Source organism: Neophocaena asiaeorientalis, unplaced genomic scaffold (genome assembly GCF_003031525.2).
Source record: "Neophocaena asiaeorientalis asiaeorientalis breed wild unplaced genomic scaffold, Neophocaena_asiaeorientalis_V1.1 scaffold291, whole genome shotgun sequence".
NCBI lineage: Eukaryota > Metazoa > Chordata > Mammalia > Artiodactyla > Phocoenidae > Neophocaena > Neophocaena asiaeorientalis.
The window spans coordinates 1031121-1056954 of NW_020172735.1; the positions used below are offsets into that span (position 1 = coordinate 1031121).

Here is a 25834-nt window from a genome sequence, read left to right on the forward strand (position 1 = left end):
ACCCTTACCCTAACACTATCTTCATAAGAGTTAGGAGTTTCCTGTCAAGAGTTGCAGGAGAATTTACATTTCTTAAACTGGAAAAAAAAACCTGTTTATTCCTTTATTGAAATGTTATCGGGACTTCCCTGGTGGCACAGTGGTTAAAAATCCCCCTGCCAATTCAGGGGACATGGGCTCGAGCCCTGGTCCAGAAGATCCCACATGCCACGGAACAACTAAGCCCGTGCGCCACAACTATTGAGCCTGAGCTCTGGAGCCCATGAGCCACAATTACTGAGCCCATGTGCCACAACTACTGAAGCCCGTATGCCGAGAGTCCGTGCTCTGCAACAAGAGAAGCCACCGCAATGAGAAGCCTGCGCACCACAACGAAGAGTAGCCCCCTCTTGTCACAACTAGAGAAAGCCCACATGCAGCAACAAACACCCAACACATCCAAAAATAAATAAGTTTATAAAAAGAAGTCAGGGAATTCCCTGGTAGTCTAGTGGTTAGGACTCTGAGCTTTCACTGCTGAGGGCCCAGGTTCGTTCCCTCGTCAGGGAACTAAGATATTGAACTTCCATGCCAGTGACCTTTCAAGGATGCCCCATGGTATTCAGATTTTAAAAAATAATTTAAAAATAAATAAGATTTAAAAAATAAATTTAAAAAACTAAAATGTTACGTGTCACCTGGCTAACTCGGAAGTGAAAACCACACAGCCTTAGCTGCAGCACCAACGCAAGCCACAGTGTATATGTTGTCAACAAATAAGGAAGTATGAAAAGAAAACACATTTATTAGGATATTGCTGATTGTAGTTTATTTAGGGCTTGGTTATTGCTATTATTTTATATATTCCACATCTCCAACTTTAATAAAGCCCTGCAACAGGCCAGTTTTTATTTATTTATTTATTATTACTATATTTTTGTGGTACACGAGCCTCTCACTGTTGTGGCCTCTTCCCGTTGCGGAGCACAGGCTCAGGGCCATGGCTCACGGGCCCAGCCGCTCCGTGGCCCGTGGGATCTTCCCAGACCGGGGCACAAACCCGTGTCCCCTGCATCGGCAGGCGGACTCAACCACTGCGCCACCAGGGAAGCCCAACAGGCCGGTTTTTAAATTTCCTTCTTAGTATCATTTTATGCCTTAGGCTGGGAAGTACTAACAGAGGTTTTAAGCAATAGTAATAGCATTTACTATTTTTATTTTCTAGTAGTAATAAAACATAATATTTTAGTTTCTAAACTAGTTCTAATATATGTCCAACATTGTACTAGAAACTGGAGATATTACTAGAGGAAGATGCTTGTGTAGGAAGCTCTGGACTTTTTCTCAAGGCTAGTTTGGCACTGGACATTAGGGACATATACTATGATTTTCTGAAATATGAGTGCTAACTGAGGAGAAATTGAACATAAACTCTCAGAACACAGTAGATTAGCATAGGGGAAATGTTAAATGCCTTTGTTGAAAAATGTAAATTATGAGGAACATATATATTCAGAAAGAGTAAAGAGTATTTTTCAGATGTCTCTGTATGCATGTGTAAAGATCTGTGGCTTCAAATTTGACTAGATTTTGTTTGTTTGTTTTTCAAAATCTTTTCTAAGAATTGCCCTGGTGGAAAATATTCCTGAAGGCCTTACCTATTCAGAAAATGCACCATTTCACTTATCACTTTTCCAAGGCTGGATGAATTTACTCAGCATGGCCAAAAAGTCTGTTGACATAGTATCTTCCCATTGGGATCTCAACCACAGTCATCCATCAGCATGTCAGGTAAGCTGCATCCTCTAATGTGTGTGACAATTTTACTTATGTGCATTTTATACTCAGTATTCTTGCTTCCACTCCTCAAGTTCAAGCTCATTTTTTCAGTCTATCTATACCCATAGTTCATGTCCATTATTACATTTATATGTATGTGCCATTGTTAATCGTAGGTTGCTCAGCTTCTACTAGAATGCAGTGCTTTCAAGGGCAAAATCACATCTCATCTTTGCAAACAAGAGGCTCTCTATGCAGGACTGCTGTATCGGGCAACTTTAGAGGTGTCTTGTGGTGTCCATTGATGGCACACCCCAGAATTCTGCTTTGCACAACCTGCATGTTTACAGTTTCAATTCTGTAACTGCTTGCTGAGACATTTAATTGGTTAATTGGTGTCCTAATTTGTCTTTGTGGCTCAGAGCCAACTTTTTTTAATAGTGGAGTCACACTTCCCAGTATAGCTGTATATTCTTGACTCTGTCATATTTGAGTGAAGAGGAAAAAGAAATTTACTAGTTATAAGAACAGCCTTTAGAAAACTGACTAAATGATCTGAATGATTTCTGAATGAAATGTCCTGGAGATAAGAAAATGATCCTGGTAATCTTTTTTTTTTTAATTTTTGAATTTTATTTATTTATTTTTTTATACAGCAGGTTCTTATTAGTCATCAGTTTTATACACATCAGTGTATACATGTCAATCCCAATCGCCCACTTCATCACACCACCACCCCCACCACCCCGATCCTGGTAATCTTTAGCATGTTTTTCTTTATGTTGGTACAACCATGATAGCACTGAGCTAGCAAGTATATGACCATTGCCCTATACTTAAATGTCCTATGGGGGGGTCAAGGATAAAATTAATTTTGTCTGTTTGTATACAAAATGTATTGGCATTAAGCCTATAATCATTACCTCATTGGTGCTTTGATTTGCTTCACTTATACTATTTTAAAGTCAAAAGATATTCGAAAATAGGTACAAATAAACAAAAATCCCATAAAGGCTATACTAAAGAAGAATTGGATAATTTTACTAATTATGTTCTGCACAGTTCTACCTCTGCTGAAGCAGGTGCTTCAGGTACTTATTGCAACATTTAGCATCCCAAAACTTAGTGGTTTATAAAAATAACAATTATTTATTTATTCATGATTCTGGGCAGCGTTTGTCAGAGAACTTGTCTCTGATCTAAATAGTGTTGGCTGAGGTGGCCTACCTGGGGCTGGAGGGTGCAAGATGACTCCTCACATATGAGCATCTTACCTCAGATGTCTGGAATGTCTAGCAGCTGGCTGGACTTCTCTCTCTCTGTATGTGTCTATCATCATTCAGTAAAGCAGCTTGAATTATTTACCTGTGGTTATATCCTAAAAGGGCAAAAGCAGAAACTGTGAGACCTCTTTTTTTTTTTTCTTTTTTGCGGTATGTGAGCCTGTCACTGCTGTGGCCTCTCCCGTTGCGGAGCACAGGCTCCGGACGCACAGGCTCAGCGGCCATGGCTCACGGGCCCAGCCACTCTGCGGCATGTGGGATCTTCCCAGACCGGGGCACGAACCCGTGTCCCCTGCATCGGCAAGCGGACTCTCAACCACTACGCCACCAGGGAAGCCCTGTGAGACCTCTTAAGACCTGAGCTCTAGAATCCCAATTGCTTCCACCCTATTCTATTGGTCAAAACAAGTCACAAATCCAAGATGAGAGGTGTAGCATCCATATGGGAATGTGGAGAATTGTTGGCAGGCATCTTTGGAAATTATATACCACAGTGCACTCTGGCCACAGCAATCCATCTGTCTCTTCCACATACAAAATGCCCTCCTCATCCCCCAAAACTTGTATCCCATCACAGCAAAGGCTCAAAGTCTAGGATCTCTTCATCTGCATCAGGACAGGATCTGAATAGGACTCCTCATGAGGGCTCCTCTTGATTTGGAAACCTGTGAACTACAAAGACAAGATACGTGCCCCCCAACATACAATGGCAAAATAGAGATGAGATAACTACGATAGGTACTTCTGTTCAAAAGGGGGAAGTAGAGAGCACAAATTAGTCATTGAACCCACAGCAGTTTTAAAAGCCAACCTGGCACACATCACCAGTTTTCCGAACTTGGAGAACAGGGAATGTCTCTAGACTGGGATCTAGTTCTGCTTCCTGGGGGTGCTTTCCTAATCTGCCGTTCTCAGAAACTCTTTGCTCCACCCTCTGTGTTTTTCTTTCTTTTTCATAAGAAATAGCCTGTGCTTGCTTCAGACATATTTTCTTGGTTGGCTTTCTACCAGTAGAAATCTGAGGCCCCAGAGACCTCTTTTCATTTTAAACCACCTCTGTCCTTTTTTAGTACAAAATGGAACAACCCCTTAAAAACTTCTGTAGACTTTCTATGTATCCAGTTATAATCCACTCTATTAGCAAAAGGCCACACCACAAAAAACTCACAGGTGGTCTTTTTCTACTTTGGACTGTGACTCAAGATGCTTCGGAACCTCACCCTTGAATTTTCCAGGAGCCCTTTTGAGAGGCAGCCCACCACCACCACCGCTTTTAATCCTTCAGAGGTCTCAACATGGAATCGTACAGCCACAGCTTTGATTTGATCCTTACCCTGAGGTCATTTCTCATTTTGAGAATGTTTTTGCTCAATTGAGAGACTGTCCTAGATTTTCTACATTTCTCTCAAAATTCTGCATGAAAATGAAACAGTTTCTTCTTATCATATACCACCAAAACTTTGAATGATAATCTGCCTGAACAATCTCCTTAGCCAGCTCTCCAAATCCACTAGTCATATTTTCTATCTCCTACTTTACAGCAGGCAGTAACATTGCCAAACTTTCTACCATTACTTTCTCAAGTCCTCAAAAGCAATTTCTTCACTGTTCTTCCAGCCTTGAGTGACAGAATGAGATTCCAGCCCCTACCACCACCCAGTCCCAGAGACAATGCCACATGCTTTAAGTTTTCGCAACAGTAGTTTCTATTTAATTTTTTATTGTGGTATAACAAACAACTCCAAAACGTATTCATTATTATTTCCTGTGATTCTGTGATTTGGTTGACAGTTCTTTTGCTTCAGTAATGCTGGCTGGGATTACTTATGCAGTTGTGGGAGGGTAGCTGAAGCTGGACTGCCTGAGGGCTGGACACATCTCATTCTCTGCATGTGGACACTCATCATTCAGTAATCTACCCAAGCTTTTTATAAGGCAGCTGGATCCCAGGAGAGTGAAAATGAAAACTACAAGACCTCTTAATTCCTGGGCTCCCAGAACTTTACTTTGCTACATTCTGTTAGTCTGACAAAGTCACATGGCCAGGCCACAATCACTGGAGGGACAAGAGACTCTAGGACGAACATACATGTACAGGAATGGGAGGAATTGTTGGCAGCGAAATTCCCAGGTGGTTTGTATACTCACACACCTTTGAAAAGAGCTGAACCAAACCATTCTGACCTCTTGCTCTATGAGCCCAGCAAACCCTCCTGGTGTTCAGACTCTGGGAGAAGATGGGTCATCAGAGAATGGCACAGCCTTTCTTTGTCACGGTTCCTGAAGTCACATCATGGTCAGTATTCAGTACTGCTCACAGGGCAGTGGTGAAATGGATGCATGAGGCTCTAGGTCTGTTTTGCCTAACAGTGCCTAGCATGGTGCTTGATGCATACTGGGTGTTCAGTAAATATTTGTTGAGTAGTAAATATTTGTTGAATGGAAAGATAAACAAAGCTGGATGCTAGTTAAAGTGGTCAGGACAGATTTTGATCAGTAATACTGTTGCAGTAGGGAAGAGGTCCAGGTGAAGGGAACTCAACTTAGATTTGTACAGAGATGCCCGGGCACTTTATATAGGAAGAATGAGGGAGATGGAAGGGCGTGACAGGGGCCTGAACAGGGTCAGGGAAGTTGAAATTTATAAAAAATGGAAAGAGGGTTGGTCCATGTGTGAACCCCATCTGGGATTGCTAGCTGGTGCTTTTCCAAGTTAGGCTCCTACCCTCCCACATAGGCTGGGAGACAGGGGCCTATCTTCAGGTGTTGGCAGAACAGCCTATTCTTTGGCAGTCTTGAGCTTTCTTAGGCAGGCACTTTAATGGGGGCTAAGGTCATCCTAGAGATGTGGCCTTGAGCTGTTAGAAACCATGTTAGTGTTTGTTCAAGCCTTTTAATGGGGGAGGAGAGACAGAGGTAGGGCAGAGCAGGGTGGATGAAATGATTTGTGTTGAGAGTCTACAGTCTTTATAGGCCAAGGTTGAGGGGCTGATAGAGAAGTAGACTCAGAGGATCCTGGCTAGAGTTTGGTCAGGGAAAAAGTATTTGTCAGTTGCATGGCTTTAGAGTGAATTAAGGTCCATGTTACCTATGCAGAAAGAAGGTAACACTTAGCTTAATTCAAGTCACTCTCTAACAGCTGGCCTACTGCCAGGAAATGGAATTTTTCAATTTGCTGTCAGTAACCTGGCTATTACTGAACTCACCCAGCAGTCCTTTAGGAGGAGACCCCAGTGTGAACTGATATCTTCTAGTAGAGTCATTCTGCGCCCACCAGCGATGGCTTTTTGCTGCCTCTCATTCCCCTAACAGCACCAGGCTCCTTTACAGTTTAATACCAGTTGGTTTTCTTCAGAGTTTTGAGCTAATTTCACTTTGCCTCTTTACAAAGAGAGAGCTGCATTTGCAGACATGAAGGATAGAGGGGCTTTACCTGCTTAGGAAATTAAACAGATTCAAGCAGGATGTGAGACCCATCTCTCATGAACAGCTCTCCCTACTCCTGTCTGCTCTTGGCCCTGAGTACCATATCGTGGAAGGAGTGGTGAGCAGGAGGGAGCGGGGAGGTTGACAGCGGAGTTCGGAGGGTTGCAACTTCAACAAGACAGTAACCTTTCTCCTCTTCCTCTGGCCCACTGGTGGCCAAGTGACTGCCACTAGTTGAAACACCAGGCATGGAGTGTAGTCTTTAAAGAAAGAACAAGCGTGTGGAGTAGAGTGCTTGGTGCCTGGTTTGCTCCATTTCCCATCTCCCCTCACCTGACCCTCAAGCCCTAGAGCAGCGTTTGCAAAAGGACTTAGGATTCAGTGGCCCAGAAGAACTTGTCTAAATACCACATGTCTTGGACTTTTAGAGATTATTTTTCAAGAGCCTGGCTCACTCCTTGCTGCCCTCTCACCACACCACAGGGGTAATTGTACAGAGATCAGGAATGGAAAAAAGAAAGCAGGTCCTTGCTGCCAGCTTTTTCTCTTCAGGTACACTCTAAAGATTCATATCCTGTTCTCTCCAGGCCATCAAGTTTTACCATTTCTACCAAGGAAGGTACTGCCTGAAAGCCTATTTGATTTAAATTTTACCTGATTTTATCTTTCAAATGGAAATAGGAAATTAAAGACTTTACCCAACCTTTCAGATTTCGGATGGCTAATCTTTGGACCTTTGAGCATGTTTTTATTTTCACCAAGCCCTCATAAATATTGGGATATAGCCATTGATTGACTTATTGCACACAGAGAAAAGAATGTTAAGAAAATGAAATTCACACTGTAATTACTCAAGTGAGCTAATTAAAATTTTTAAAAGATGTTTCAGAAAATTGGTTCAGGTTCATAGCTTATTTTCCATTAATATATTTTTAAAAGAAAATATTTTTATTTTGAGAGGCACAATAGTCAAACAGGACTATTCTAACAGACTTCTAAACCAACAGAGCCTGAAAAGTCCTAAACGGAAACCATAAATGGTAAATAAATAAGTAGGAATTATAACTGAAAAGCAGCCCATCTACTTATCGTAATGCAGCTGTAAGCAAAATACACCAAGGAATGGTATAGCCAGTGGCAGGCAGGCCCCAGCTCAGCAGAAAAGGGACACAAATAAACATGGCACATGACATCTGTGTGTTCTCTGGATGTCTCTGTCCTCTCCGGATGCCATTTTGTAAGAGTGAGCTATGGTCATTATTAATAGGATGATGAATGCCTACCTTTTTTTTTCATTTGCCTGGAAATAGACACATTCATTAAAAATGCACTTTTAATCTGTGCTGCCAAAGGGTCACTATTTTAATTCCCACCCAGAAAAACTCATCTTGTTTTTCCTACTTCGCCCTGGGTGTTGTTAATCTTTTTGTGGTTGTTTCCTTCTGTGCTGAAAGAAACTGGGCAGTGACCTTGCTCTGGATCACAGTCATGTTAAGGGCTAGTGAGGTCTACAGTTCCATGGAAATTATATTTTCATATTTAATCAAAAGACATGGTTGGGCTAAGGGTTTTGTTTCTTTCTGTCCAAATGATGAGTTTAGACCCTGAAACATTGAATTTCTAGGACAACTTGATTGCTAATTTATGGGATAAAATGAGGGAGATTTATGAAATCAAGACTCTTTAGGAAAAGCCAGGAAATATGATTTGACAAAGGCTTCTTAGTAGAGCTACCTAATTCATTGAGCAAAAAAGTCCTATTCTCTATGAGTTCATTGGAAGAAACCAAATAAAATAATTAATGAGCTACAACAACTGAATCTTAAAGAGATGTATTTATATGAAATCAATTAGTTACTGGTCTACAGTGAGCCACGATTACCAGTTGATGATACATCACAATTGTTTAATTTTGAAAAATTATGATTTTTAAAATTGAACAGTATTTGCTCAATTTAGTAACTAACATGTTTGAAAGTTCAATGATCCAAGAGGTTATTTTGGAAAGCATAAACCAGGATCCTGTCTCTACACAGTAAGTGGTAGGCAGACTGTCAGTGGTAGACAGGACAGACTATAGAAATGAGTCAGGAGTATAGTTTATATTTCTTTTTATCTACTTATTAGCTGTGTGACTTTGAGCTAGACGCTAAACTCTCTGTGCCTCAGTTTTCTCATCAGCAAAATCAAGGTGATAACAGAATCTACCCTCATAGGTTGTTGTGTAGATTAAATTAGTTAATATATGTAAAGGGTATAGAACAGTCTTTGACCATTTAGTGCCTATGTAAGTGTTTATTGTTAAACTCATGAATGTTATCATTCACATTTACTTATTTAGGTGCACACTGCAACTTTAGTTCAAGTCAGTTTAATTGTAGTAACAAATAATGAGTTCTTACTGGGTACTTTACACTAGAATCCAAGATGGTTACCATGTAAAATTAAAAGAGGAATATAATTTCTACACATGTGAGACTCTGGGTGGATAAGAAGGATTAGGAAAATTATCATTATATATGGAATTCTAACTTTTATTTATTACAGATTTTTACACACACACACACACACACACACACACACACAGTGTCTTGCTCTCACCCATCTGTCTATCTATATATACATATATACATGCATACACATATATCCCTCTGGACAACTGACATCTTGAATCTTGGATACGCAGGAAGTAATGTGATCTTATCCAACCTACAGGCACTTCTGATTTTTGTTAGTTGGTCAGTTGGTTGGTGTTTTGCTCCTTGTTTTTGTTTAAGTTGAAGTCCCCTAAGGCCAGGCAGCATTCAGTGATCTCACTTTGGTGGGATGCATCCTGCCGTCCCTTGATTAGGTAGCTGCATCCCTGTGTGACTCAGGTCTCCAGGCCCTGTCTTGTAGCCCACTCATTCCTTCCTAGCAATATTCTTCCTAACTGACTATCAATGTAGATTAAGCAACAGAAGAGAGATTTTGTTTCAGCCAACTATAAACCCTTTCCTTGTGATGTTTGTTTCATAGCTATCTTCATGATTTGTTCATAAATGATATTGTTAACATTTTCTATTACTATCACTTCATACTTTGACCTGTAATATCTCTTAGCCATCCTCAGGGAGCCTGCAGTCTGGTGGAGTCAGCTAGGACTCCACACACTCCAGTACTTCTCATTCCCAGTCTCCACCATCTTATTGATTTTCCATCTTCAATGCCCTTCTAAGCCCACTCTTCCTTTCTGTCCCATCCCTGCTGTTCCATTGCCTCTCAAAGTTTGGTTTTATGGAAAAGGCAAACTGTCTAGGAGGCATTTGCTACAGTGGAAAGACCACAGGTTTGGCATCAACCATATTTGACATGACCAGCAGTTTAGTAGTTGTGGTCACACTGGGCAAATGTCATAATCCCTCTGATCATCAATTCCCTCATCTATAAAATGGATTTAATAATGCCTGTCTCATTTGATTGCTTTGTAAATTTGATTAGATAGTTTGTGAAACAGCAAATAATGGAGCTCATAAAAGATAGTTGCTGTTTTCATTTGATTTTTGTTTTTCTAGTGCAAGACATTTACTTTCAAATTCCATACAGGAATTTACTTTATCATTTTACAGCAGGAATAACTTTCAGCTGTCCATCAAGTTCTCAACTTCTATTAAAGGAGGTTAAGATAATTCTTCCCAGAATAATAATTCAGGTGGTTCTTCAAAGTTTAGGTGAAGAAAAGAGAAAGAAAAATGTGCATATTTTCAAGTAGATTCTTACCCTTCTGTCCCAGTATGGCAATTTTCAGCCATAACGACCAGTAAGAATCACCTGGGGAGCCTTTGAAATATACCGATGTCCAAGCTCACCTCAGATCAGTTAAATTAGAATATTTGGAGAGGGGCTCAGGGTCTGATACCTTTTAAAAGATAACTTAGGGATTCCATTGTTCAGCCAGGGTTGAGAATTACTGCTCTAAACCATCCCAGTCTAATAAACAGTGTGTGATTTTTATAGATTTCACGATAGAGCCAGGTTGGTCCCTTTCTGCTCAGTCAACTTAATTTTACCTGTTTCGGTTTAATCCTGTTTATTCCAGTTGTTCTCTCAGTGATGATATAAAAGGGTGACAACTTCTATATCAATGTTCCACATAAACAGTAGGTTCTCTTCAGCCTTCTCATCTCCAGACTGAATAACTCCTGGTGCAGTATCAACATGAAAATAGTGTCACCTTATGAAAAGACTGTCCCCTTCTTTCAAAATAGTATCATTTTTGTTCCACAAAATCAACACTTGACACATGCTTATAAATTAGCATTCTCCTGTTTGAAATGTGGCCATAGACTAATTTTGAATGTGCCTTTACTGAACAAACATTTATCAAGGTACTGCGCTGTTTGCTGGGGACACAAAATCAAATGAGCAATGAGTAGTGGGGGAGACAGAAAAACCAGTGATAAGAATACAGAGTGGTAGAGCAGTGATGAAAGGAGCTGTCAGCAAACAGGTTTGTGCAGCTTTCTCTCCGCTCTCAGCAGAGCCCTCCTGGCTCTTGTGGCTTCTGGTCCTCCCTCAATGCAGTTCTTAGTGAATTCCTGCTGCTTCTGTATGCTTTTGCTCCCCCACCTGTTGAGTAATTCTAATTATGTTCTTCCTTGCTTTCTAATATATTTCTAAGGAAAATCATCATTCAAATATAAACTCATAAAACACTATGATTAGCAAGAGTTTAACTTCTTTGATTCTTTCAGAATCCAATCATATAGACATGAATAAATCATGAACCCGAAGACATTCTTCTCAATTATTTTCATTAAATAATAGCTTTTCTTTAAAGTTGTCTTAGTTTTGTTTACCTATACGCTTGATTGTTTTCTCTCTAGACTTTCGCTCTGTAATTCCTATGGTCTATTGATGTTTTGGGAACTTTTTTTTAAAAAGAATAGGTTGGATTTTTTTCTCATTATAATACCAATAGCTTCTTACTATAGAAAATTTGGAAACTACAGAGAAATGAAAGAGGACAAAATCATCCATGTGATCATCAACAAAAAAATTTTAATGGTTTGATATTTTATGCATAATTACATACATAGGCTCATATAAAGAAATTTGTCTCTTAATTTTGAACTTAATGTCACACCATAAGCATCTTTCCATGTTATTAGAAACCCTGGTAAACATTGTTTTATATTGGTTGCATAATATACAATGTAGCATATACACCAGATTAAATGTATATAACTATTGATATTTCTCTATTATTGGCCATTTAAGCTATTTCTCTTTTTCAGAAGTAAATTCTACTGCAGTAAATATTTCTTTTTTTTTTTTTTTTTGCGGTACGTGGGCCTCTCACTGTTGTGGCCTTTCCCGTTGTGGAGCACGAGCTCCGGATGCGCAGGCTTAGCGGCCATGGCTCACGGGCCCAGCCGCTCCGTGGCATGTGGGCTCTTCCCGGACCGGGGCACGAACCCGTGTCCCCTGCATAGGCAGGTGGACTCTCAACCACTGCGCCACCAGGGAAGCCCCAAACCATTCTCTTCTTTTTGCTCATTCACTCAGCATCAATTCTCAGAAGTAGGATTAGAGGGCAAAAGAGTCTGAGCTGTTTCTTAAGGCCATGGGCTTTTGGGGGAGCAATGTAGTAAATCCTCATGGTTGCTTCTTGGGGAAGCTGGGACCACTGGGAGAGAATATGTGAAGGAATTCTGCCTCCATTCTGTGTGGGGCTCTCTGCCCACTCAGAATAAGTGATTGTGGAAGAGCTGGAGTGTTTGGCACCTCCTGGTACTCCTCCCTTGCCCCAGTCACATCACAGGCTACCATCTCCTGCAGTGCCATGCACAGTCTTCCAGATACTGCTGAATGCACTGCCAAGATTACGTTGTCCACCCACCTTTTGCAGCCAGACTGGACACTGGAGCAGCCTTAAAGCTACTTTCTAGTACTGTAGGAATCCAGCTGCCCAGATCCCTGTAATAAGCATGCTGCTCCTGGTATTAATTCCTTGCTATTTCCTGGCCCTTCGTGGGTATGATGAGCTTATTCATCTCTTTTCATCTGCCCCTGACAGGGATGGCTTTGTGTAAAATCCTTCAGAGGCCCACACTGTTTTCCAGGTGAGGTGTAGACTGTTTGTCCAGGCTAGCAAGACCCTTCATGATGTGCTCCTACTTATGTCTCTGCCACAGATCTTCACCTGAATATTCTTTCTTTCCTCCCCTTTTTGGGGGAACTTTCCCTGAGTGCCTTGGACTGGGTTATTAGTGCCCTTGCTGTATTTCCCGTAGGCCTGTACCTCCTTTACCTGTCATCTGACACATTTGCTGTATTTGCTTATTTATCATTTATCTCCAATACTTGTTAAAGCCCGTGGCACATAGCAGGCATCCAGCAAATGTGTTGAATAAATTTGCTCAAAAGACATTTTTCCTCGTCCTGGGGGTATTTGAGAGTAACAGTTGACACTGACAAATATATAAGTAAGTAATATATTTACATTTATACCCTTGGAAAACTTTGTGTATTTCAGTAAATATAATAAGTAAATAAGAAAATTTTAGTATGTGTTCTAAACCGAAGAAAACTTTTTTCAGTAAGTATAGTAACCAAAAATTTCAGTAAATATAGTAAATAAATAAGAGGTCAATCTTATAGATAATACTGACTGGTTAAATAAATTAACAAATTGAGTCAAGAGGGGTTGATGCATGTGTGGTTTTGTCTGTTAAGTCACAAATTTAAAAAAAGTCAAGGCAAATGTATTGCTTTAAAAGGACACTGTATCTTCAAATAAATGCTAAATCTTGTTTTCTCATGACTGTATCATCAAATGTTTAATCAGTCCTTATGTCCCTTTTTACTCTGATTTAAACTTTTTATCCTGTGTGTGTGTGTGTGTGTGTGTGTGTGTGTGTGTGTGTGTATCATGATAGCATACCTAAGATATATAATCATAAGCGCACACGCATATTTTGGTGCCTTTGTTTCTTTGGGATGGGCCTCTAGATGTGAGATTCCTGTGTGGAAGGAAGCAATATGTTAGAGTACTCTTTCCCGAAATCGTTGACAAGAGTAAATGCTGCCACTCATAAATTATTTCTTGTCTCTTTGAGTGCAAAGAGAGATCTCTATATTGCTTTGTGTCATGCTTCTCTCGTCAACATAAAGCATCTCTTTATGTCTGCTAGCCGTGTAGACTTGCTCTTCTTAGGCTTGCCTAATCTATACTTTGCCCACATTTGGTTGGGCTATTGGCCTTTTCTTACTAATTTTTAATTTATTTTTGTAGGGTACAGCTGTTAACTCTTTGTTTCTCATTTGCATAACAAATATTTATTCCAGACTTTTACTGTTTTTTATTAACCTTGTGGTATCTTTTGCTCTATAATTTTTTTTACTTTTATAGTTCTATATATCTTTTATTACTTCTATATAGCTGGCTTGTTTATTAGTTTTCTGTGGCCAGTGCAACAGATTAGCACACACTGTGACTTAAAATAACAGAAATTTATTCTCTTGCAGTTCTGGAAGCCAGAAGTCTGAAATTAGTTTTACTGGGCCAAAGCCAAGTTGTCAGCAGAGGGGTGCTCCCTCCAGAGGGTAGCCACCATGTTCTAGGGGAGAATACACTCCTTACCCCTTCCAGCTTCTGGTAGCTGCTGGCATCCCTTGGTCTGCTGCTGTGTCACTCCAGTCCTCAAGGCCAGGATCTTCAAATCTGCCTGCTCCATGTTCACACTCCCTCCTCCTCTGGGTGTGTCAGTCCCTTCTGCCTATCTCTACTATGATTGCCTTTAGGGCTCACTCAAATAATCCAGGATAATCTCCTCATCTCAAAACCTTTAATTTAATCACATCTGCAAAGATTCTATTTCGTTGACAGTTTCCAGATTAGGACCTGACATCTTTGGAGGCCATTATTTAGCCTCCTACAGCGTGATTAAGGTTTTCACCACTCCAAGACTGTAGATGTAGTTGCCCAGATTTTCTTGAAAGTGTTGGTGTATCCTTATTCTTCCTAAGGATATATTTTTCTATGTAGTGTAATATAGGGGTATCTTCCACTTGTGCCTGATTAAACCACTTCACCTCTTTCAGACTGAATTAAAATAGCATGTTTTAAATAAAAATCATGTGTAGTACTATTTCTGGATTCTCTGTAAGTCCCCTTGTCTGTTTATCCATTCCTATGCCACTACCATATTAATATGATTACTGTGACTCTATGGTTCATTTTTAATAATACTGAAGACATTTACAGTTAAAAATTTCTCTCTGACACCAAATATTTCTTCATTTCATGGTTTTGCTATGAAGAGCTCAACTGTTCATAGTTTCCTAGAGAATACAAAAACTCACATTTCTTTTCTCTTTTGATGTAAGGATAATCTAAGAGTGAGTTTTAAAATGTTCAAGTAGTTAAGATTTGTTTTATGAGTTACATGTTAATGGTGTGTCTCTCATTTTGTTACATTATGAGCAGAGAATGAAGCCTGTAGAATATTTCATTTTAACCATTGTTCAAGTTTTCTTAATGGCAGTTACAGGAAGGTTTTTTTAATAAATGTTCCACAGACAAATATTGTTTTGAGGGGCTTGATATATAAAATGAAAAATATATAAATGTACACATAATCAAGTTTATTGATTGTATTATTTAATTTTCATATATCCTCATTTATTTTCTATTAGATCTACCCAGGCTTGAAAGACATATTTTAAAGTGGTAGTGTTTGTTTTTGTTTCTGTTTTGGTTTTTTTTTGCGGTACGCGGGCCTCTCACTGTTGTGGCCTCTCCCGTTGAGGAGCACAGGCTCTGGACATGCAGCCTCAGCAGCCATGGCTCAAGGGCCCAGCCGCTCTGCGGCATGTGGGATCTTCCCAGACCAGGGCACAAACCCGTGTCCCCTGCATCGGCAGGCGGACTCTCAACCACTGCGCCACCAGGGAAGCCCAGTGGTAGTGTTTTAATTGCCTTTTTATTATCTTTTGCTTTATGTATTTAGCCACTATGCTCTTTGGTACATACCAGTTTATAACTGTCAGTTCCATTACTATGACTTTTTTCCCATCTAGTCCTTTTAAGCCCTCCTCAGCTCTTATTCTAATTTTTACTGAGATTCTTTATCCAATTTGTTGTAGATCAGTGTTTCTCAACCCTTTTTTTCATTATCACCTTACTTGGGAAATTTTTAGACATTTTTTCCTAATCCTGCCGCCACCATGAAATTTTAATACCACAGATATATTGCATATTTACTGTTTGTATATCTATGTTTTATTGATAAAAAAGAGTAACTTTCATCTACACACATATCTCTACACTCACACCGGAAAGAATCAATTTTCAGTCCCTTTAGGGTAATAGCACTGGGAATGCATGTAATAGATTCTTAGTAGGCCTTCCCTTATAAAGTGTCCTAGCAAGTACATCAAACACATATTCATATCACATTGATAACCAATTATTTCTTCTTTCCTTCATCCTCCTTGATGGCTTTTAGTGTTATTTACTGTTTAGTTAGAGCCCTTCATTGAATATGTTCCTCATATGGGTTATGTAGGTAATACAGTCTCTAAACCTGTATATATCTGCAAATATTTTTTTCTTTCCCGCTGGCAGGTAAAATCCTTGACTGGGTAAAGCACTCCTGGGCTTCACTCTTTTTCTTCCACGGTCTGTCACCACCAAGTGCTGGTTTAGTGTTGCTGATGGTTAGCTCCACGCCAGTCTGATCCATTTTCCTTGATAGGTACCTTTTTGTTTTGTTCTGTTTTGGGCTGGGAGTTTGTAAGAATTCCTCTCTCTCCTTGGTGTTGATTAGTTCTACAGAATGTGCCTAGATGTGACTTTCCACATTACATTTGCCTCCATCTTCAGTTATCTTTTCAACATGTAAATCTATGTCTTTCCTCAAGTTGGATACTTTTTTCTTCTGTTATTTGCAAACGTATTCTTTTTGTCTCTTTTTCTCTTCTAATACACCTATTAGCCACATGTTATATATCTTCAATTTATCGATCACCCTTTTCTCCCCTCGTCACCTTTATACTTTTGTGTATGTGTGTGTGCATGCATGTTTGTGCTTTGAGATATTTCCTCCATTTGGTCTTTGGGCCACTAATTTGGGCCTCAAAACAGTGTTCTTTAATTACTCTTCTAATTTAGCTCTAAAATCGTAGAGTTTTAGTCCAGCCAGAGGACTTTTTTTTTTTAGTCCTATCAGAGGACTATCTTCTGATTTCTCTTTGGTATTTTTGTTTTTCCCCTTCACATTTTATTGTGGCATTTCATCCTGCCTATGAGTTGTTTTGGGTCAACAGAAATAGGCAGTATTTATAACCCCTACTCTCTTGGGTTAAGCAGCCTCTTCAGAGTCACAAAGGGGCTGAGCTGGATCTCTTTCCTTGCGGTACAGCTCTCTGTCCAGGATTGTACTGTCTATCATAAGGTTTTTGCAGACATTGGAAAAAAATGGCTTAAAGTAGGTCAATGTGCCTGAGCCACTAGCTAACTTCAAGATGATTTATTTAAGTTTAAAATGTTAGCTAATGTTTCTCACCAGAAAGAGCAAGTCTTTAAACTGCTGATGTTTAAAAGCCAAGGGGCTTTTGTTATTCCTTTACGAAAACATGATGAGTAAATTTAACTCAGAGAGCAGTGGGCCTTACTGCAGATCTCAGCATAGAATAAGTGTTTCATACCTTTGAAGTAATTACATTTTGAATGTCCTAGCAAAAATGGGTGGACTGGGAGGTAAGACACTGAAAACAGGGGAAATTTAATAGAAGTTCTGCCTCAAGCCCAAGTACAGAAATTCTACCCCAGCACAAGTTCATTACAGTGAGCACTATATTTAAAATTTTTAAGACTCCTTGGTGTAAGTAATCAGCACATATTGAAGTAAAAATAAGCTTTATTTAATGACAGTCTGCTACTATCTGTAGCTTTTGGAGTTTCTATTTTCATTCATGTTTGATAGTTCTGGTCTTCATTTTAAATCTCACAAAAATAACACAGTGAGAATAAATTTAAGGCTCAGAGCCAGAAGTACAGATAGGTTAGAAGATCTCTTATGTTTCATTTGTGCTAAATTTATTGTTAACTAAGAGCAAAAATAAAAGCATTTGTTTAAAAATACTGGCTCGAGACTTCCCTGGCGGTCCAGTGGTTAAGACTTTGCCTTCCAATGCAGGGGGTATGGTTTTGATCCCTGGTCCGAGAGCTAAGATCTCACATGCGTTGCAGCCAAAAAAGCAAAACATAAAGCAGAAGCAATATTGTAACAAGTTCAATAAAGACTTTAAAAATGGTCCACATCAAAAAAAAAAAAAGAAAAAAAGAAAGTCTTTAAAAATACTGGCTCACTAACTATGGGGACTTACATAACACACAAAGTACATATGCCCTTTCCCTTTGTGAAAGTGACAAATACAAACAATTTATGTGGCTGTGAGATGACCATGAGTCTGGGCTCTAGAAATCTGGGCTATGTAGGCGTCACCAAACCTTCAAGGGTGTGTGGCAAGAGCATAGTGCACAACTCGGCAGAGTGACAAAGCTCACAGGGAGGAGGTTGTGTTGGTGGCAGCTCTGCAGGAAAATCCACAAAGCCCCACCAAGTGCATCTTCCCTCACATCCAGCGTTTGAGCCTCTCACTGCCAAGCCCTCATTTCTCCATAGTAAATTTGAAATTTATGTAGACCCTGAAGTCAGCAAATCAGCAGCTGTTTTTTTCCTTATCCTTCTCCCTCTATCTCTTCATATCTCTCTTTCTCTCTCCCTCCCTCTTCCCTCTCACCTCTTTATTAAAAAAGTAATTTGCAACGGCCTGATGCACTCATTCTACGTACCTCATAGGAATACCTGCTTTGTGGGGAGGCTGCCTCCATGTTTTGCATGCAAAGTAATTTGGTCACTTTTGGTGAGTTCTACTTTGGGCAACCTTTATCAGCACACTTAGTTAGACAAAAAGGAAGCCTCCATGCCTGACATGGGGTGCAACTCCTCTTTTCTCTAACTTCCAAGGATTATGGAGCTTAGGCTATACTGCACCAGCTCTAGGCAGGAGCATGGCTGGATTATGCCAGACGCTTCTCCCTGCTGTCAGCTGTCGCCCTAGCACTGGCATACCAGCTCCCTCCTCCTTAATATTCCAAAGCTTTAGGGTTTTGATCTTTGGCTTCTTTCTTTTCTAAGGCTGAATTGCAGGAATCACTGCTGTACATCTACATTTCATCCATTTTCTCTTTTCAGTCTTCAAATTCTTTCTACATGATCATTATCAATAATCTATTCTTATCAAAGTAAGATAAGACTCTGCCACTTGGGGCCATTAATACCAAAGCCTTATTGCCTGTTTAGCCTCCGAAGGCATTTGAGTTTGTGGCTGAATAACAACATTCTGAAGAACCAATAAAAGAAGACCAGTTTCCTCTTATGATAATGAGGAGTCTATGAAAACACACAAGAGAAAATAAAAAGGATAATGTTGCAGTCCACTCACCTAAGATGATATAATAGCTATGGACCTACCACTATTCAGAGTGTCCCTGAGATTAAAAAAAAATTTTTACTGTAAAAATTATGTTTGTGAAAATCTTATAAGGAAAGCCTTTACTTTTTATTTTTTTCAGTTATTTTTAGGCTGGGCTAATAATTATAGATTTCTAGGCAGACCATATGTTGAATTCAGTAAAATACGTTTTAAACAAGCAGGCGAATTTAGGCAAATCCCTGATAAGTAGTCATGATTCCCCCCATAATGGCTAACACTTAAAGGATTCTTACCTACTACTATCTCTTAATCCTCACAAAAACCTTTTAAAGTAAATACTAATATTATCTATCTTTTACTGAAGAAGAAACTGGAAATTAATGAGATTAAGAAACGGAGTTTGTAAATTGGAAAACCAGCTGGAATCCAGGTCTTTCTGGGTCCAATCACAACTGTTTAATATTCTCTGCCTCTTCACGTGTAGATAATTTGAGTTCATGAAAAAGTAAAAGAAGAGTAGATTTGCATCGTAGCATTGAAATGACTATTGCAATAATTGTTGAATTGCACAATACTCAAAAAAACAATGTAATCTGTGTTCCTACTGCTACTCTATTTCCATAAACTCTTTTGAATTTACGAAGTGCTGCCAAGGGCTGAAGTGCTTACCTTTTAAAATTTGAATGAATAGTTTTAATTTTCAATGTTTATTTATTCCTATTTAAAATAGCGTACTTTTAGGTTTTCTGACTTTGGTTCTGAATATTTTTTCTAGGGTCAACGTCTTTTCGAAAAGTTGCTCCAACTGACTTCTCAAAATGTTGAAATCAAGCTAGTGAGTGATGTAACAGCTGATTCAAAGGTATTAGAAGCCTTGAAATCAAAGGGTAAGGCCAAGGTTGACATGGTACTCTACCTCTGGGTGTTCTGTTCCGGTACCTTTAATTCTACATAGAGCAGTACATGATTTCTTTATAATCAACCCACTTGACTTAGTGCACTTCTTATTTCTCCTTGGAAGAACAGCTTGATTAAAGCCTTTAAATGAGAGAACTAATTAGTTAATTCTACTGGGATTTTTAAAATAGTGTTGTTGCATATTAGCTTATGCAAAATAATTTCCTAGCCATTAGATGATAATTAACTGGAAAGAAAAATCTTTCCCTCTCTGAACACTTCAGTGATGTGATTAGAGAGAAGAGCCGCTTCTTATCAGAACAAACATTGGATTTCTGCTTTTCTCTTGACCATCAAATGGAAATTCTCCTCATGCTACATATATTCTTTGAAATAATATAGTCAGATGTAGGAGTCTATGAAACACTGCCTAATTCACAACTTTTAAGACAATTCCACAGGAGATCATCATTTGTATGGCCACTTTGCAATTTGTCTCACAATCCCTGAACACTGAGGATAATTATAAAATAAATTTCTTAATTTTGCTGTATCTTTACTAACTGAACTCTCACAAACAGTTTTTACTGATTTATCAAAAAATTTCACCCTGAATTTACTATCCAAACTGTAAGCCTATGAAAGAAATTGGCAGGTGTGAGCCAGTGAAAATGTTCAAGATGCTCGGTGTCCCTGGGAGAGGACAAGGTGTTGGCCCCAGTGAGTGTCAGTATTTCACCTGATGATACTACCTCTCACATGTGTGCTGTTTAAACATGTTGGGCATTTTTGCTTGTCATCTTCCCTACATCAGTAAGTGAAAATAAAATACTTTCTAAAAAATGGAACAGACTATGAGGCAAGTAAGTGAGCCCAAGTGGCCTTTCCTTCTGCAGAAGAAAAATGGAAAGTGATAAAGCCTATGAAAAGAAAATAACATAGAGAAGACAAAAGCTTGGCCAGGCATATGGGCTTACCACCATGCACATTCTATTTTCTATGCATGGGAAAATAAAGAAAACTTATATGAGTTATTGCTAGGTCTGAAAGCGTCACCCTGCTACTTGAGCACAGCACAATATACTTGAAAAACTAGAGAATACCTAGTTCAGTGGATTGACAGATACAACCAACATGGATTCGAAATGTATGAATACTTAGACTGTTTAAAAAATATGAAATTGGGTTCCCACTGTAAATTGAATTTCTATCTGAAAATTTGTTATCTGACACATATTTAGGAGTGGATTACTCTAGGCTAAACTCTGAGTGCCTGTATTTGCCTGTATTTGCAGATGATTTTTCTCATGGAAGCTACTTGCATATCCTTGGGGTTTGATTACCCCAGAAGGGTAAAAAGCAGATGAGTTAGGAAGAGAGGGATATAGCCTGAGACTTCAGTTGCTTCTTGACTGTACACCCATAGTTCTGTTCCTTGCCGTAGCCATTCTAAACCTTATAAACTCAACCAAAAGTTAAAACTAGGCAGTACTGGGGGTATGACAGCCTTTTTCAATTGCTGCTGAGTATTTGGCTACTTTAGACAGGGAATAGCAATTAATGAATTTATAGATAAAGCCCTTGCTTACATTTCTATTGTGAACTATGAATTAAAATTTCATTATAGTCAGTGCTTCTTACACAAAAAGAAGTGTTTGCATTTCACAAGTATATGCATATGTCACTACAGCTTAGGCTTTGTTAATGTCTAATAGGAGTTCTTATCAAAATAAGAAAATGGTTTTCCTTCACAATGGGAGAACAATAAACAGGACCCAGGGTTCTCACAGCTATTCCCTATGTACCTAGAGTGAGCCTATCTGGCTTTTATTCATGCACATAGGTGTAATATATATGCATCTTTAAAATGCAGTTTTTGTATTTCTCTACTCTCACCCTGTGGCAGAGACATAGTATATACTCACAGTGCATTTAAGAAAAATTGATATTTTTACGAATCCGTTTTAAATCTGTGTTGGAATCCTTTGCTTTGGGGTTATCTTTAAATTTCTTTAGGGAGAGTCCCTAGTCTTTTGGTAAAGTTCCAGGAAGGTTTGTCCAGAAATAGTCCACAAAAAAACAGATAAGTGTGAGACTAGCCATGAGCTACTTCAGCTGTGAAGGAGTTACTGAGTTTAGAAGTTAATCAAATTTATTGTGAAAAAGAACAAGAGTGAGGCTTCCCCGGGAAATGGTAAAGATTTAGTGCAGACACTGGCCCAGCGAAGGCACAGTGGGCTGGAGATGTGAGGTGGCCCAAGGCCACAGAGCCCTCCATGGGTGGGGTGAGATTGCAGGTTGTTCACTGTGCTACATGCTCCCCACTCCTTGACTCAGAAGCCAGAAGATAATCCTCCAAGGTCTCACCCTGTGGCTGGAAGGCGGGGTGCTTTTGAAACCCAACCTCCTTGAAGTCCTTAAACCCCGGCAGGGATTTCATTCTAGACAAGTCTCCCTGTAAATTCAGAGTTTCACTGATCAGTTTTCCTAATTTCACTGGCTCACCATCTCCACTTGTATCCCCCAATAGCATCTGATAGGCAGCATGTTAACCTGCATACCCCTTCCCCTCGCTCAGTAGCTCCAACAGCAGCTTCCTTTACCTGAATTTCCAACCGCTCACTCACTCCACATTCTCATTCTTCACATCTAACGGGCCAGATTCTATAGGATCTGCCCCTGAGTCTCTCTCCTAGATATTACAGTCCCTTCTCAGCTACACCTGCCCTAGTGCAGGTATTTAATACCTTGCCCAGACCTAGCCACAGCTACTTTCTCTCTTCCCAACTTCTGATCTTCTCACCCTCCCACCGTCTGATCTCCATGCAGCTACCAAAGGGATCCTCCACAACATGACTATTATCAGCTCACATCCCCACCTAAATCGGGTGTATGAGTATGCCCGAGTGTTATATACACGTTTTAGCTGAGAAATATCATACCTGCAACAAAGAACACAGTATTAAGTGTATAGCTCTAGGAATTTCTATGAAGTAAACACTTCCGTATAATCCCTTCACAGATCATGATGTACAGCATTGCAAATGTCTCAGGAAACGTTTTCATTACCCTTTGAAGTCAGTATCTTCTGCAGAGCTGACCACTATTTCAACTTCTGCCATTATAGATTATATTTGTGCTTTTTTTGAATTTTATATAAATAGACTTATTAAGTACATACTCTTTCATATCTGGATTCTTTTGCTCAATTTTATAAGATCCATATACGTTGTGTATAAAAGTAGTTTGCTCTTTTACATTTTTATATGGTATTCCATCATGTAAATATAATTTATGTATTCTACTGATGATGGACATTTGGATTTTTCCCACTTTTTTGTTATTGTAAATAATATGGTGCTATGACCATTCTTGTATGTCTTTTTGGTGCCTGTTTATACTCATTTCTTTGGATATTTACTAGGAGTGGAATTGCCGACATCACAGGCTATGTATGTTCAACTTCAATAGACATTGCCAGTCAGCTTCCAAAGTGGTTATACCAGTTTACACCACCGCAGACAACACATGAAAGTTTCATTTGCTCCATAGTCTCACAAATCTGGCATTCTTTGTCTTTTTTATTTTAGCCATCCTGATGGATATGTATCATGACGGGACTTTAATTTTTTTTTCCCTGATGACTGATGATGTTGAGCATCTTCTCATATACTTATTGACCATTTCTGTATCTTCTTTGTTGAAGTGCCTATTCAAGTATTGTTCCCATTGTTATTTTATTTTTGTTTTTTTATTGGCCTATTCTTGATTAATAGGCTGGATTTGAATCCTTTTTTGGCTATATGTATTTCAATTATCTTCTCCCATTTGAAGCTTGTTTTTCCACTCTTCTAATGGTGTCTTTAGATAAATAGAAGGTCTTAATTTTAATGAAATCCAGTTTATTAAGTACTCCTTTATTGTTGGTGCTCATTGCATCCTGTATAAAAAATATTTGTCATCACAAAGTCATAAAGATATCCTCATCTGTTGTGTTCTAAATGCTGTATTGTTTTACCTTTCAGAGTTAAGTCTGTTTAGATCTGGACTTACTTTTTATGTATGAGATGAAGCAGGGATGAAGATCAGTTTTTATTTATATGGAAAGCTGTTTACTAAAAACAAATTTTTTTCTTCACTGCATTTCAGAGGCATCCTTGTTGAAAATTGGGTGACTATGTGTTTGGGTCCATTTCTATATTCACTATGTATTACATTCCAGTTGGTCTACTTAACTATCTTAGGACAAATACCACATTGTTTAATTACTGTGGCTTTATAATACATGTTAAATCAGGTGGTGTAATTTTTTCATCTTTGTTTTTCATCTTTAAAACCGTGTTAGTTATTCTTGGCCCTTCAGATTTAAAAATAAAATTTGGAATCAGTTTGTCACAAAAATGCTAAAATTTTTGTTAGAATTATGTTGACTCTTTAGATAAACTTCGGGAGAATTGACATTGACAGTATTGAGTCTTCTACTCTATAAACATGGCAAGGCCTCTTACTACTGTTTTAGCTACATCTCTCAAGTTTTTAATATGACATAAATTACTAAAGTATTTTTCAGTTCAAAAAGGTTTCTAATTTCTACTTTAATTGCTACTTTGAACCATGGTTTATTTAGAATTGTAATCCTTGATCTCTAAACATTTGAAAGATTGTTCTATTTATCTTTTTGTTATCTTCACTATGGTCAGAAGAATATACTCTGTATGATTTCAAACATTTGAAATTTGTGGAAAATTACTTTATACATTTTTATTTGTAGAAATAAATTTACTTTATAAATCTTTAGGCCTGTTAATGTGATGCCATTATATAACTTTTCAGTTTTGTTTCTGTATTTCATCAGCTCTTAAAGTTGTCTTGGCCAGAGTCAGTCTAAAAGCTACTTCATCATAGCCAAAAGTGGAGTATATGTAAAGTGGCTTCTCATTGCCTAATGCATAATCCTAACTGGTAGGCCTCAAAGACAAGCTAAATAAGGTGTAGTATTGTCATTGGAATCCTCTGTTTCTTTCTCCATAGTCACCTTCAAGTGGGGTATGCCATCTGCTACCAACATTTAGCTTGCCAGGAAGTAACTGTGACATATCTCTTAAGTCCTGTTCTCCCTGCTCATGCCTCCCAGCAAATGCCTTTGATGTCCCATTTTTCATCAAACCTGATACTTGTAACATCACAGCAATATTACTGAAAATTTATACTATTAGTAAAATTTTTATTTTTGGCTGTGTCTTTTAGTCATAAGCAAAATATTATTGCTCAACAATACTACTGTATATTTGAAGCCTGTTTTTAGAGGAGTTTTAGGTTTACAACAAAATTAAGAGGAATGTACAGAGATTTCCTGTGTACTGCCTAACCCACACATGCATTGCCTCCTGCATTATCAACATCACTTTCCCAACAGTATATTTTTTACCAAGGATGAACCTCTATTGACACATCATGATCACCCCAAATCCAGTTTACCTTAGGGTTCAATCTTGGTGTTATATATTCTATGAATGTGGACAAATGTATAATGACATATATCCACCACTGTAATATCATACAGGGTATTCTCACTGCCTTAAAAATCATCTGTGCTCCACCCATTCATCTCCCCCTGCCTACTTTGTATTTTATAGCTTTGTTGCAATGAAATTTATAATTAGGAAGAATCATTTTTTGTTTGTCTTTCAAAACCATAGCAATTCAGTGTACTTTATATATATGATTAAAATATTTGCCAGTAGTCTACCAAATATTAAAAATAAAGTCAGAAAATAATTTTGTTTTAGGAAAAAGACAGGCTTTTACTTGTTCGTTATCACATAATTCTTTAATAAAATGACTAGTGAAATTAAAGGCATAAAAGATTAGAATCAGTGACCTAGAAATAAAGTCTACACTTCTTTAAAAAAGAAAAAAAAAAAAAAAATTTGAAACCATTCAGGATCTGAAATCTCCCTTTTCAGTTTCATTCTTACCATTCT

The 25834-nt window shown here is 38.6% G+C and overlaps 1 protein-coding gene across 1 annotated transcript in view; it reads left to right on the forward strand.

Moving 5' to 3' along the window:
• PLD5 (phospholipase D family member 5) overlaps nt 1-25834 on the forward strand; it is a 266832-nt gene that overhangs the window by 68172 nt on the left and 172826 nt on the right. Inside the window, exons 2-3 of the mRNA XM_024740486.1 lie at nt 1602-1770; nt 19729-19840. Of these exons, the coding sequence (XP_024596254.1) occupies nt 1602-1770; nt 19729-19840 (281 nt within the window). The remainder of the gene's footprint in view (nt 1-1601; nt 1771-19728; nt 19841-25834) is intronic.